General features: G+C 46.8%; 4 protein-coding genes across 4 annotated transcripts; 2 read left to right on the forward strand and 2 right to left on the reverse strand.

The window, feature by feature from the left end:
• Positions 1–316: 316 nt before the first annotated feature.
• Positions 317–1663, forward strand: EYB26_004544 (uncharacterized protein; the record flags this gene model as incomplete). The annotated part of the gene is made up of 4 exons (XM_054263835.1): positions 317–356; positions 413–470; positions 524–695; positions 752–1663. 4 exons carry the CDS (start codon positions 317–319, stop codon positions 1661–1663), a joined length of 1182 nt encoding a protein of 393 aa, XP_054119810.1.
• A 718-nt stretch (positions 1664–2381) lies between these two features.
• EYB26_004545 (uncharacterized protein) lies at positions 2382–4146 on the reverse strand (the record flags this gene model as incomplete). The annotated part of the gene is made up of 5 exons (XM_054263836.1): positions 2382–2734; positions 2789–2918; positions 2975–3817; positions 3886–3963; positions 4033–4146. 5 exons carry the CDS (start codon positions 4144–4146, stop codon positions 2382–2384), a joined length of 1518 nt encoding a protein of 505 aa, XP_054119811.1.
• A 523-nt stretch (positions 4147–4669) lies between these two features.
• Positions 4670–5203, forward strand: EYB26_004546 (uncharacterized protein; the record flags this gene model as incomplete). The annotated part of the gene is made up of 3 exons (XM_054263837.1): positions 4670–4750; positions 4884–4969; positions 5041–5203. The coding sequence occupies 3 exons, from the start codon at positions 4670–4672 to the stop codon at positions 5201–5203; spliced, it is 330 nt and encodes a 109-aa protein (XP_054119812.1).
• Positions 5204–5875: 672 nt separating this feature from the next.
• Positions 5876–10080, reverse strand: EYB26_004547 (uncharacterized protein; the record flags this gene model as incomplete). The annotated part of the gene is made up of 3 exons (XM_054263838.1): positions 5876–6233; positions 6287–9594; positions 9655–10080. 3 exons carry the CDS (start codon positions 10078–10080, stop codon positions 5876–5878), a joined length of 4092 nt encoding a protein of 1363 aa, XP_054119813.1.
• Between the last annotated feature and the right edge of the window lie 2065 nt (positions 10081–12145).

Genomic DNA, 12145 nt, shown 5'->3' on the forward strand with positions numbered 1-12145 from the left:
AGGCGTACCGTATGTAATGCCTGCCGTAATTACGCCGTAACGAGCCTAGCAGAATGACGGGTGGCCCCGCAATGATCGAAGAGGGCTTAACTTCTAAGCTAACTTCGTACTTTATCTCGTCAATCAGTTCATATAATTTGCTGCAAGAGCCCTTCAGTAATATTTCAAGAAGTACTTCTCAGCCCCTCACTTATCCTGAAGGGAGTAATCTACGCATTACCCTGACCGCGACCATCAGAACCGTCGATTTTCGCTACCAATTCTCTTCCCCGCACGCGACTCACGGATTAGAAGCAAGTGAGCATTTGAACAAGCCATGGCGAGTCAAGAGGCCAATGGCCAGGGTATCAGCGCAGGTAAGTCAATAGGCTGCACCTTCATCAAGAAGCTATTACTAATACCTGACTTATAGATGAGATTGCTCTCTACGATCGACAGATTCGTCTTTGGGGAGTCAAGGCGCAAGAAAAGTACAAAAGGTCTATTGTGGTCTCATTACTCAGTACTAACTAGTGCATCACAGACTAAGATCAGCGAACATACTGCTCATATCCTTCAAAGCCTTGGCCAACGAGATTGCCAAAAATCTTGTCCTCGCTGGTATTGGTTCGTTGACGATTTTGGACCACGAAGTCGTTACAGAGGCGGATCTATGCGCTCAATTTTTTGTGTCCGAAGAGCATGTCGGGCAAAATGTGAGATTGGCTGTGATGAAATGACTAGAAAATAAAAGCTGACATTTCTCTGTTAGCGAGCCCAAGCTGCGGCGCCTCAGGTCCGGGCTATGAACCCCCGAGTGCAACTACACGTCAACACAGAAGATGTTCGAACAAAATCACCTGAATTTTTCAAAAACTTTGACGTCACGATAGCCACGGATCTCGACTTTGATACATATGCCACCATCAACGCTGCCTGCCGTATATCAAACCGTCGATTCTACGCTGCTGGCCTACATGGATTTTACGGATACGTTTTTGCAGACCTCATCTCACATGACTTTGTCATTGAGAGGGAGAAATCAAATGTCGCGCCACAAATGCAGGAAACACCTACAAGGTCAATCGTTAATATCACTACCAAAAGAGAAAATGACAAAGTCATCGAGATGGTGACCAAGCGTGAAATTTATTCACCTTTGCTGCTCGCCAACACCTCCCCTCTACCCGAGGAGTTCACTCGTGTCGCTCGTAAGAGAAAGAACGTGACACCGCTTCTTAGCTGCCTTCGCGCTCTATGGGAATTTCAACGAACATCAAACGGCAAGCTTCCTAGCTTTTCGCGCACCGAACTCGAGACCTTTACACGTCTCGTCAACGAGCGCCATCGCGAGTTGCAGCTAGATATTAGCACAATCGACTCCTCGTTTCTCCGCAGCTTCCTGGAAAATCTGGGCTGCGAACTGAGTCCGGTGGCAGCATTCATCGGCGGAAGTCTAGCACAAGACGTTATCAATGTGTTAGGTGCACGTGAGCAACCTCTCCAGAACTTGTTGCTTTTCGATGGAGAAAAGAACGTGGCGCCTATCTATCCTCTGCATCCTATATTCTCATCCAAAATCGAAGACATGGCTGCCAAAGTCTCGCCGACTGTTACAACGACTTCCTTGCCAGTCCTCCCCGGTGCGTCGGTGGCATTGAAGAATGGTGTTTCTGCTCCGTAATCAACTCCCTCATCTTTCCACAGGGAAAGAAATCATTTTTCATCCTTCAATTTCTTTGGATTTTTCATCACATTTATGATTGGCGTTTAGATAAAAGTCAGGTTCTTTTCCATTTCTTTCTAGAACGGTTACTATTCGGATGGCGCTCTTCTTTTCTATTACTTGGATTTAATTTATTTTTTTATTTTTTATTTTTATTTTTATTTTATTTTATTTTTTTTTGGCTCACGAGGAGGTTATTTCTTTTCCCAATCTGCTATCTTTGCTTCCAAGGTCGGATCCAAAGATAGCAGAATCATTGTTTCGTACATAACTATGGCGCCAGGGGAGGTATGGACTGCCGTAAAGGTGGATCGTTTCGTCTAGGAGGATAGTTAGAATGGGGTTGATGATGATGATGATGATGATGATATGATGCTCATTCTAAGCACAAATTCCAATGATCCGTCTGTTCTAGAGCTGAAGGAATAGAAACAAGATAGTCATTGATAGTCTATTGCAGGTATAAATATGAACTCAAAACTAATCAGTCAGCTAGATGCAAATTTCGAATTGTATGTATGTACATTGATACCCATGACAAACTGTGGGTTTTGACTATATTAGTCATGCATATTTCCCTTCCAAGAGTCTCAGGGTCAAGATATTATTAATAAATGTATACTGGAGTTTGTCACCATACCATGGCGAGAGTGGCGTTTGGGGGGCGGGGTTGAGGTTACCTGGGAGAAACGAGATGTGCTTCGTCATCACCACCCACTTCCTTCCTCCTCCTCGAGCCCGAAGAAGTTTCATGTCCCTCATGCTCATCCTCTGAGATCAGGCCCTCCAACTCAAAGGCTTCTGCGTCTTGAATCTGTTGCGCTTCTGCGCGGGAACGAGGATGGCCGTTGTTGACGACGGTGTATGATGAGGAAGAATCTTCGCGATGAAGTTTTGGCATGAAGCCATCTTCGTCGTGGGTGTTGTTGTTGTTGTTGTTGTTGTTGTTGTTGTTGTTGTTGACGGTGGTGGTAGTGGCTGACTCGGGGAAGGCGTGGACTGCATAAATGTGGAGGAGGATGTTGACGACTGTTTATACTTAGAAAAGGCAATATTTTGAACACAGGAGGAGGCTTGACTTACACAGGAAGAGGATAAAGGCAACGCTGTACAAGATTAGAATGTACGATACGTGGCTAACCCCAGCGTTGCTGAGGAGTTGCATCTGCTCTTCTGTGGCGCCCATGAATATGAAACCGGAGGCATAAAGGAGCTATACATAGTTAGCATACTGCTCAATAACAAGGATTATAAATAGAAGCTACTCACGAATGGAGGAAGATATTGGAAGCTATGAGGATCCGAGCCATCAGGGCTAAGAGTTGGTCGATCTCTGAGCACGAATGAAATCTCAATGATACGAGTCAACCCAGCCGCCATGAGGGTATAACCAAACACTGAATGGACCATTGTGCTCAACATAAGAGTCTGAGGATGCGACGACATGGCATATCCCGTCAACAGGATGACGATGGCCGGAATCAAGTTGCGCTTGGGGCTACCGTTCCTCTTGCGACTGAGCCACATGCCCAATAATCCCGCACACCACCACACAATACCCATGGTCGTATGCTGCAAGTCATTGTGAACCCAAGGCTGGCCCCAGCGATGCTCAGTAAAAGTATTGATACAACCCCAAACAGCGATGATGGCCGAGTCGAAGAATTCCTGGCTTCGGCCCGTGCGTCTCAACCAGAATTGTCCCACGAGAAGCAAGATCGTCATGACAATTCCATAGGCAATAAACGCACTTCCCATAATGAAATGAGCAAGACACTGTCCGAGGTGGTCGTCACGACAGAACCCATTGGCGGTAATTCCACCAAACAATATTTGCGCCCAGCTAACGAGCGGCATCGCTTTTCCCACCACACCATGCGCAATGACAAAGTACCGACGGATCCGGCCCTGGAAACCCTTTTCGAGATGGAGTCTCAAGTATACACCGAGCACAACTTGGACAATCAACATTAACATCAAGACGTTGGCGAATGAGGCGTGGATATTCTTTGCGAATTGGCGGCCTTTATGGGCATGGCCCATGAAATAGGCGAGAACTGCGACGACGGTGGCCACGACTTGTACGGGAACATGCCAGCGAGAGCGGATGATCTGTATGATTCATGAATGTTAGGTTGCTATAATCAGATGAGGACATTTTTTTCCGGGGTCGAACTCACCCCGAGAACCATGCCGAATGGAAAGAGGACGCCGAATGTTACTGTCATCAAGATCATGTGTAGCCATAATGTGGTATCCTAAATTTTATCGCCCTTTGTTAGAAATATTGCCCCTCTGGTTAATATCCCTGCATGTCTTAAACTCACGATCGGTTCGCCTGAAACAGCCTCGCCCTGAGGCACGTCCTCATGGCCTCCATGAGCAGCCACCTGTGTAGCGATTAACGCTACCAGAGGTAGCAAATATTTTTGCGCGGACATGATTGTTATTCTGTGACGCGATTCGACTTTAGGAGCTGAGGGGGATAGGATAGGTAGGCTGAAGATGGTGCGGTACTGCAACCGCTATAGCCCCGATCCTTGTATTTGCAAGATTCGATTCAATAATAACAGAGACCGAATGCTGTGATCATCTCATTCCGACCCCTAAGAATTCAACAGATACTCGATTGTTTGATATGACACGCACGACCAAAGAGGAAAAGTCGTACGTTGTTGTAATCGTCTTAATAGTCGTCGTAATCACAAAAGGGAAGAAAGCAAGATGTGGCAGCGCCGAAAAGGGTTAACCTTTCGGTCTTTTCGGGACCTGCGGGCCCTCTTTTGCTTTAGGGCCGAAAGCATCTGATCAGCGGGCGGTGATTGGTCATACTTTTCAAGAGTGGGATATACGGGTGTTTCCTTGTTGGGACGTTCACAACCTCACGCCTTTTCTTTTCATTTTCGTTGATACGTATTGAAGATATCTCGTCTGTTGAGATAATAGAAGACGACAGAAGTCAAAATGCAGCAGCCGCAAGATCAACTTCCATCCTCCAAGGACTCTGACAAGGATCCTCAGGCAGAGCAACACAACGACAAAACAGTAAGCTCTCTTTCAAGACACACCGTTATACCCTGAAAAACAAATAGCATGTCTGGATACTTTGGGTACCCAGCATCATTGAAAATTGAAAATTGAAAATGATATCCTATCCTCCGACTAACAATCACCCGAGACCTCCCTACAAAGCACAATCACCAATCTCGAAAATCAAATCGTCTCGCTACAAACCCAAATACAAGAAGCCACCTCCAAGCTAAGGTCTTTCTACAACCCAAGCCTATCATTCAAGTGGAATACATACTAAAAAACAATGAGAGGGGTGCGTTCAGATCACCTACTCCGTCCCAAACAGTCCGGGACCACATCCGACTACTACACGACTACAACGAGATCCGCGACATTGGACAGGGTCTGTTAGGCCTGATTGCCGAGAAGCGTGGTGTTCGGTACAAGGATGTTTTGGAGGAGTTTGGGGTTGATGCTGATGATTGATCCCTTTGCATTCAAGGAGTGCGTGTCCACTGCCTAGACGGCGGCAATTACCATAGGGGATGAGCATGGCACCCCTGATTACAGCGTGTATGAGTTTATGAGAGACGAGATTCAAATGAGCAAATTACTTTTTTATTATTCTCTAGTAGAAATCGCTACGCCGATTGGCAAACCCCTTGAATTATGTTAATTCCAAACAAGGGGGTCACTCGAATGTCCGAACAAAATCGGTACTAACATACATGCAATCAAATACAAATGGAGAGAACATGCACCGGTGCAACAAGAGAGACATGCAGAAAAAAAAAATTTTTATATCTCGAAATTGTGTAAGATGTATATTATGAGAAGATGCAGAAATGCAGAGACGCTCTAGCAAACATAAACGTTGACAATCAACAAAGTCGAGCGAAGAGCAGAGTGACGGTTACTATCGAACTGTGACACTGGGACTATACTATGTTCATGATGGGATGCGAAAAGGAAGGAAAGAAAGGACGGCAAGAAGATGATAGGACAGAATTGTACAGTTCAGGCTGGAATGAGTAAAGTAGGGTATGTGTTTTGATCGGTCGATGGATACAGCGAATTCTCAACAGTATCGTGCAAAAAAAAGTCTCCAAAAAGATAAAAGAATATACGGAGAAACAAAAAAATGGGGGGAAAAGCATGCTAATGAGTCTTTCCCAAACTCTGCAGATTCACAAGCTCATAATATCGCCCTTTATTGCGAATCAACTCTTGATGATTTCCGCTCTCGACGATCTTGCCCTGATCAAAGACATAGATGATATCAGCCTTTTGGATGGTACTCAATCTGTGGGCGACTGCGATTGTCGTTCGTCCACGAGCAGCTGCATCCAATGCGGCTTGCACCACTTTCTCAGATTCAGAGTCGAGAGCTGACGTAGCTTCGTCTAGAAGAAGGATTTTGGGGTCACGGAGTAACGCGCGCGCGATTGCGACACGCTGTTTTTGACCGCCGGAGAGCATGCCACCCTTGCTGCCGACAATGGTGTCGAATCCATCTCTGTTGGAACTGTTAATAATCTATTTAAAAGGCATGCAGGAGTGCAAACTTACGGTAAGGATAAGATAAAGTCGTAAATGTTGGCGTTCTTGCAAGCATTGATGATGGTTTCTTCCGAAATATCTGTCGCATTGCTGCCCAAAAGAATATTCTCTCGGACCGTGCCCTGGTACAGAGTTGGTTCCTGACTCACCAAAGCCAGGTGCTGTCGATAAGAGTTGACGTTCAGGTTAGCGATATTCTGCCCGTCAATGTACACACCACCTGAAATCGGGTCGTAGAAGCGTTCCAAAAGAGCAATGGTCGTACTCTTTCCGCATCCACTTGCACCGACAAGAGCAACGTATTGACCTGGGTTGACGGTCAGATTCAACCCCCGGAGAACAGGCTGCTCAGGGCGAGTTGGATAGCGGAAGTGGACGTTTCGGAACTCGACTGTGCCCTCGGCACTGTCTAGCTTGTGGCCATCCTCTGACCAAACATCAATAGCCGGACGACGATCGAACAATTTCTTGAAATCAGCAGCGGCATTTTTGGAATTACCCATGTCGGGCGCAAAAGCAAAGATACTGCCGGCAGATTGTGCTCCAAAAATAATTTGGGTGAAGCAGAGGAAAAACTGGAACATGGTGTACTGATGTTTGCCAAAGAGTTCCCCGCCGTACCAGAAACCCAAGGCCATGCAGAAAAATGACAAAGCCTGAGAAGCGGCATACAGCACGGATGATCGTGCAACAGAAAAGAGACTCCTCCTCGTCTGCGCTTCGAGTTGCTTTCGATACGTGTTTAGAACGTCTTCTTCTCGGGTCAACGAGGCAACGGTACGAATGGCAGAAGTAGCTTCGCAGGCATAACTAGCCGAGATTTCATAAGCCTTCTTGGATCGTGCTTGGAATTGTGCAAGAACCGAGAAACGCCAGTATCCACAAGCGAGCAATGCCGGGATCGTCGAAATACAGACTAGGGCAAGCTTCCAACCAACAGCTAGAGCTATAACACAGCATGCTGCCAAAGTCGTCGTCACATTGACAAGTGTTCCGAGAGTAGCACCGCTGATTCCAGACAAGTGTTTTGCCTCCGTTGAAAGGAACGAGGTCAAGGCACCGGTGCTGTTTTCGTCGCTATCAAAGAAGGTGATGTCTTGACGCAGCATTGTCCTGAAAGCCTGGCTCCGTGCCCGGCGAATCAGCTTCTCCGAGCTGTATGCAAACATGATACCTTGCGTGGTATACACAATAAGTTGGACGAGACCGAGCATGAGAAACATGAGGGACCAGAAGCTAGCGTCGCGTTTCAATTGTCCATAATTGCTAGGGGGTTGTGAGATGGTAATGATAGAATTGGAATAGAGGACGGATTGAGTAGGTTGAGCACCACCCGCGAGACAGGCAAAAAAGAGGCCGACAACCATGTAAGGAGTTTCCTTTTTGTTGAATGAGTAGATGAATTTGATAAGTGTCCATAGCGAATAGTGAGATTCTTTGGTCTGCTCCTTCTTGGACTGAACGACGCTTGAGATGGATCTGAGCGTGGCCTCTCGTTCAAGGCCTGGTTTGAACCCAGACGCAGTGGAGCTCAATGTGCGAGACATTCTGATGCGAGATGTTGTGCGTTCAATTTCTTTTTCTTCTTCGGCGGCAGCTTCCTCCTCGGTATCTTCTGATGAGAGCGCTCCGGATTCTTTTGCCTCGTTGATGCGTTGTGCTTCGACCAACCTGTAGTAAGCACCCTGGGAGTCCAATAGTTGATCGTGAGTGCCTTGTTCCTGAATGCTGCCATCCACCAAGACAACAATGTTATGTGCCGTTTTGATTGTGGATAATCTATGTGCAATAACAATGGTTGTACGACCTTCTGCAGCCTTATCCAGGGCTGCTTGAACGACACCTTCAGACTTGGTGTCAAGGGCCGATGTGGCTTCATCCAGTAGGAGAATCTTGGGGTCGCCAACGACAGCACGGGCAATGGCAATACGCTGTTTCTGACCGCCTGAAAGCAAGAAACCTCGCTCGCCAACATGGGTATGTATACCTTCAGGAAGAGCATTCACAAAATCAAGAGCATTAGCCATTTCAAGCGCCTGTTCGATGCGTTGCTGCAACTTCTCATCGCTTTCATTAATGAACTCAGTACCGAGCAAACCATATCTGACGTTCTCAAAGATAGTCGTAGCAAAAAGAATCGGCTCTTGACTGACAAGCGAGATTTGCTGTCGCAACCACCGCAGATTAAGCGATTGAATGTCTTGACCGTCCAAAAGGACCTGTCCACGGACTGGGTTGTAGAAACGTTCAACCAAACCAATAATCGTACTCTTTCCTGAGCCAGAAGGACCAACCAAAGCAGTAGTTTTTCCAGCTGGAATGAACAAGCTGACATCTTTCATGACGGCGACGTCTGGTCGCGAAGGGTACCGCTGGCTCACATTGCACAGCTCAATGCTTCCTTCGACCTGATCCAATTTGCGACCTTCTTCTGACATTGGGTCAAGAGGGGAAATTCGATCAATGGTGCTGTAAATTTTCGCGGCGGCAGCAACAGCACTGGTAAAAGCTTGAGCATTGGGAGCAACATTTCCTAAACTGAATGACGACATGATAGTAGCCATCAACACGGTTAGGACCTGGCCAACACCAATTTCGCCATCCACGATGAAACGGGAACCCATCCAGAACCCTAGACCCGTGTTCAAGTACATGATACTAAACATTCCACCTAGCACGACGGCGAAGATCATCTGCAGCCTGATACCCCATTTCTCAGCCTTGTCGAGGTGTTTATCGTATTGCTGGGCAAGCCTTTCCTGCGTACCGAAAGCCATAGCAGTACGAATAGAGCTAATGACTTCCTCCGCCAAATTTCCTCCTTGTGCGTAGCTTTCCAGAGATAGTTTGCTATACTTGATAATGAACCGCGAGCCACCGCCCATCATCAAAGTGAGAGCAATGATACTCGAAGAGCAGATGAGCGCCAGTTTCCAGTACTTGATGTATGCAATCACGAATGCAGTGACGAAAGTAGCCAATGCTGCTATCACCAAAGCCACCTTTTCGGAGATACCGTCTTGTATAAGATTGGTGTCGGCTGTGATACGAGTGGTAACCTCACCAGCGCCGATATTATCAAAGTAGCCCATGTTTTGTCTCATGATTGCTTGCAAATAAGCTTGGCGGATTTTCTGGGTGATGTGCTCTCCAGTGTAGATGAAACCGACGGTCGCCAAATAGATGGTCACGAATTCGCCGATACCAATGTATACGAAGTAGAGTACGTTCTTGACAAGTTCGTGGTGAAATTCGTCGTACCCAAGTGTGTTTAGATAGACACCTTGGAAATCGCTTGCCAATTGACCGAAGAGGATCTATATATACGTTAGCACTGTCAAGTCAAGATAGCTCGGGATCTCCAAGGCTTCACTTACAGTAAACAGCGGTAGAGCGGCACCTCCAGCAATGGCGCAGACAATGCTAATCGCGATAATCACTAAATCCCAGGTCGTCGCATACCTGTAAAGGCTGAAGAAGTTGACCTGCACAGTTGGCGAATGCAGCTGCTCCCGAATAATGCGCCTTTCATCCTCTGGAAGCTCTTTTAGAGCAGCATCCAGCTCAGATGAGTCCGCGCTCTCTGAAGGTGATATTTCTGCGCCTGCCACTGTAGCCTTTTCGCCGGTCGACTTCTTACTAGGACTCATTCTGTCAGACACCGCATTATTGGATGATGAGGCCGGTACGCTTCCTCCCTTTTCTTTCTCGGGGTCGACTAATGTTTTCTCTGCGGCGCTCAATTGTGTTGGAACCGGCGATAGTTCAATCCCCTCGCCAGGGGTAGGCCTCGTAAGGCCCATGTTTATATGAAAGGATCGAAAACTCGCACAGGAAGGGTCAATTTGGATGTAGGCTTTTAAGTTGTACGTGTCATTTGTTGACTCGGTCGAAAGTTAGAGGTTGGTCTGGTGTTGTGAAATGAAGCTATAGTTGGAGCGACAGTGAAGAATTATAAACAGACGTAACGAACGATGTATGAATGTATGTGTATTATAAATACTGAAGAATGTTCGAGGGAGAAGAATAATAAATAGAAATCTAATGTTGTAAATTAGCCATTGGACATATTCGAAGGATTTAATCTGATCCTCGAGATAAAGCCAATATGAGAATTGAGGGGGAGTGACAGGGATAAAAATAAGTCGCAACGAGAGAAGTAGGCAACGGAATTGAGCAGAATACCGAGAAGGGAACGGGCATCAGTTAAGTAGGACAACAACCTGAAATTATATGTGATCTTCTAGAAGGTAGGCAGAAGCGCATTCTTTGAAATGTTTTCAGAAATGCCGGGAAGAGCAGCTCCCGAGCAGCGAATTATGCAGGAATGTCGTATTATTATTTGTATGATTTGTATGCTGACCCGCGTATTCTGGGCATTCTGACTGGTTGTTACTAGAAAGCGTGAATCTATGGTGGGACTGCCATTTCCATTTGGGACGGACAGTGTCAATTTAATCTGGAAAATGGAGAACGATTCCAAGGATCTCGACGGCAAAACTTGCGATTGGCTGCATCTCGGCCTGGATATGTATTGTTTCGCTTTGCTTTTGTATCTAATTTGAGCCGCTATGTCCACGCTATCCTGGCTGGACCGTTCGCAGAGCTTGCCTCAGCATGGACATGATCAAAGTTCCCTCGGGACTCTCGTTGAGGAATACGAAGTACGAATAGAACCCCCTTGGCCATCGCATTCCAAATGGGAAATAATCCAGATTCGAGATGCCGCAAAGTTTCAGTATCGCAAGCGCATACATGCTACGTAATCAAAGACGAGATAGCTTAACCAACTTAAATGAAGAGCAGCCAATTAGGGTTGCAAGGGGCCTGCCCTTCCGTCGTTTCGATCTTGAGGTAAGGCCCGGCCCAGCACAGCACTTTGCCAAATGTACAGCATTGTTTGGTATTGATAAAGCTCTATTGTCTCTACAGCTTGCGGATACATTGTGGTCTTCTCGCATTCTTCTTTTGGAAGTCGCGAAAAAGGAGCCACGAGTCATGAGCCATGGTAAAATAAAGGGGGCACTAAGTCTGATCGGGTGATTTTTACGATCTCGAGACCGTGCTCGCATTCGCGGCCAATCAGATATATATCCGGCATGGAGTACTCGGTAGTCTGCACGTCTTCAAGATCGGAGACGTGCATAATAAAGAGAGGCCTTATTTATGCCTCTATTAAAACGGGAAACAGCATCCGAATGCTTGATAGATGTTTTAGCGTGTCTATTCGTACTACAGTAGCAGTATGATATACTTCCTTTGGAAGTACAGAATAGTGCATGCACGTCGTACCGGGGATTTGTCGCGAGTTTCCCGGTGGGTACACTCAAAAGACTCTAAAACCGAAAGGTCGGAACACCCCGAACACGCTAAGCCCACCGCGCTTGGCCAGGTAACAAGGCAACAAGGCAACGAGGCAGCCGGGCACCGACGCCAAGACCGCCCGCACAATACTCTCACGTGACCAACACCAAGCGAACCCTCCCACACAACAAAATTTACCCGAAGACGGATCCATGCAAGACCTGACTTGACGACAATACCTTGAGTTCAGTATCTCGACCGAACGACAAGCCATCAAGATGCCGGTACGTTAATACACCTGGGTTATTGCTATCACGAAGATGATTCGGCCTCGTTTTTCTGTTCTTTTTTTACGAGTGAAAACTAGCGGTGGTGCGGTTGCTAATTTATCGTCTTGTTGAACAGAGCCAAAAGTCCTTCCGCACCAAGCAAAAGCTTGCCAAAGCCCAGAAGCAGAACCGTCCTATTCCTCAATGGATTCGTCTCAGGACCGGTAACACCATCAGGTACGACCGCCTGTGATTCTTCGAGATGTGTTTCGTTTTCGATCGTGAATGGTCTGGA

The sequence above is a fragment of the Talaromyces marneffei genome, chromosome 3, assembly GCF_009556855.1.
Source record: "Talaromyces marneffei chromosome 3, complete sequence".
Classification (NCBI taxonomy): domain Eukaryota; kingdom Fungi; phylum Ascomycota; class Eurotiomycetes; order Eurotiales; family Trichocomaceae; genus Talaromyces; species Talaromyces marneffei.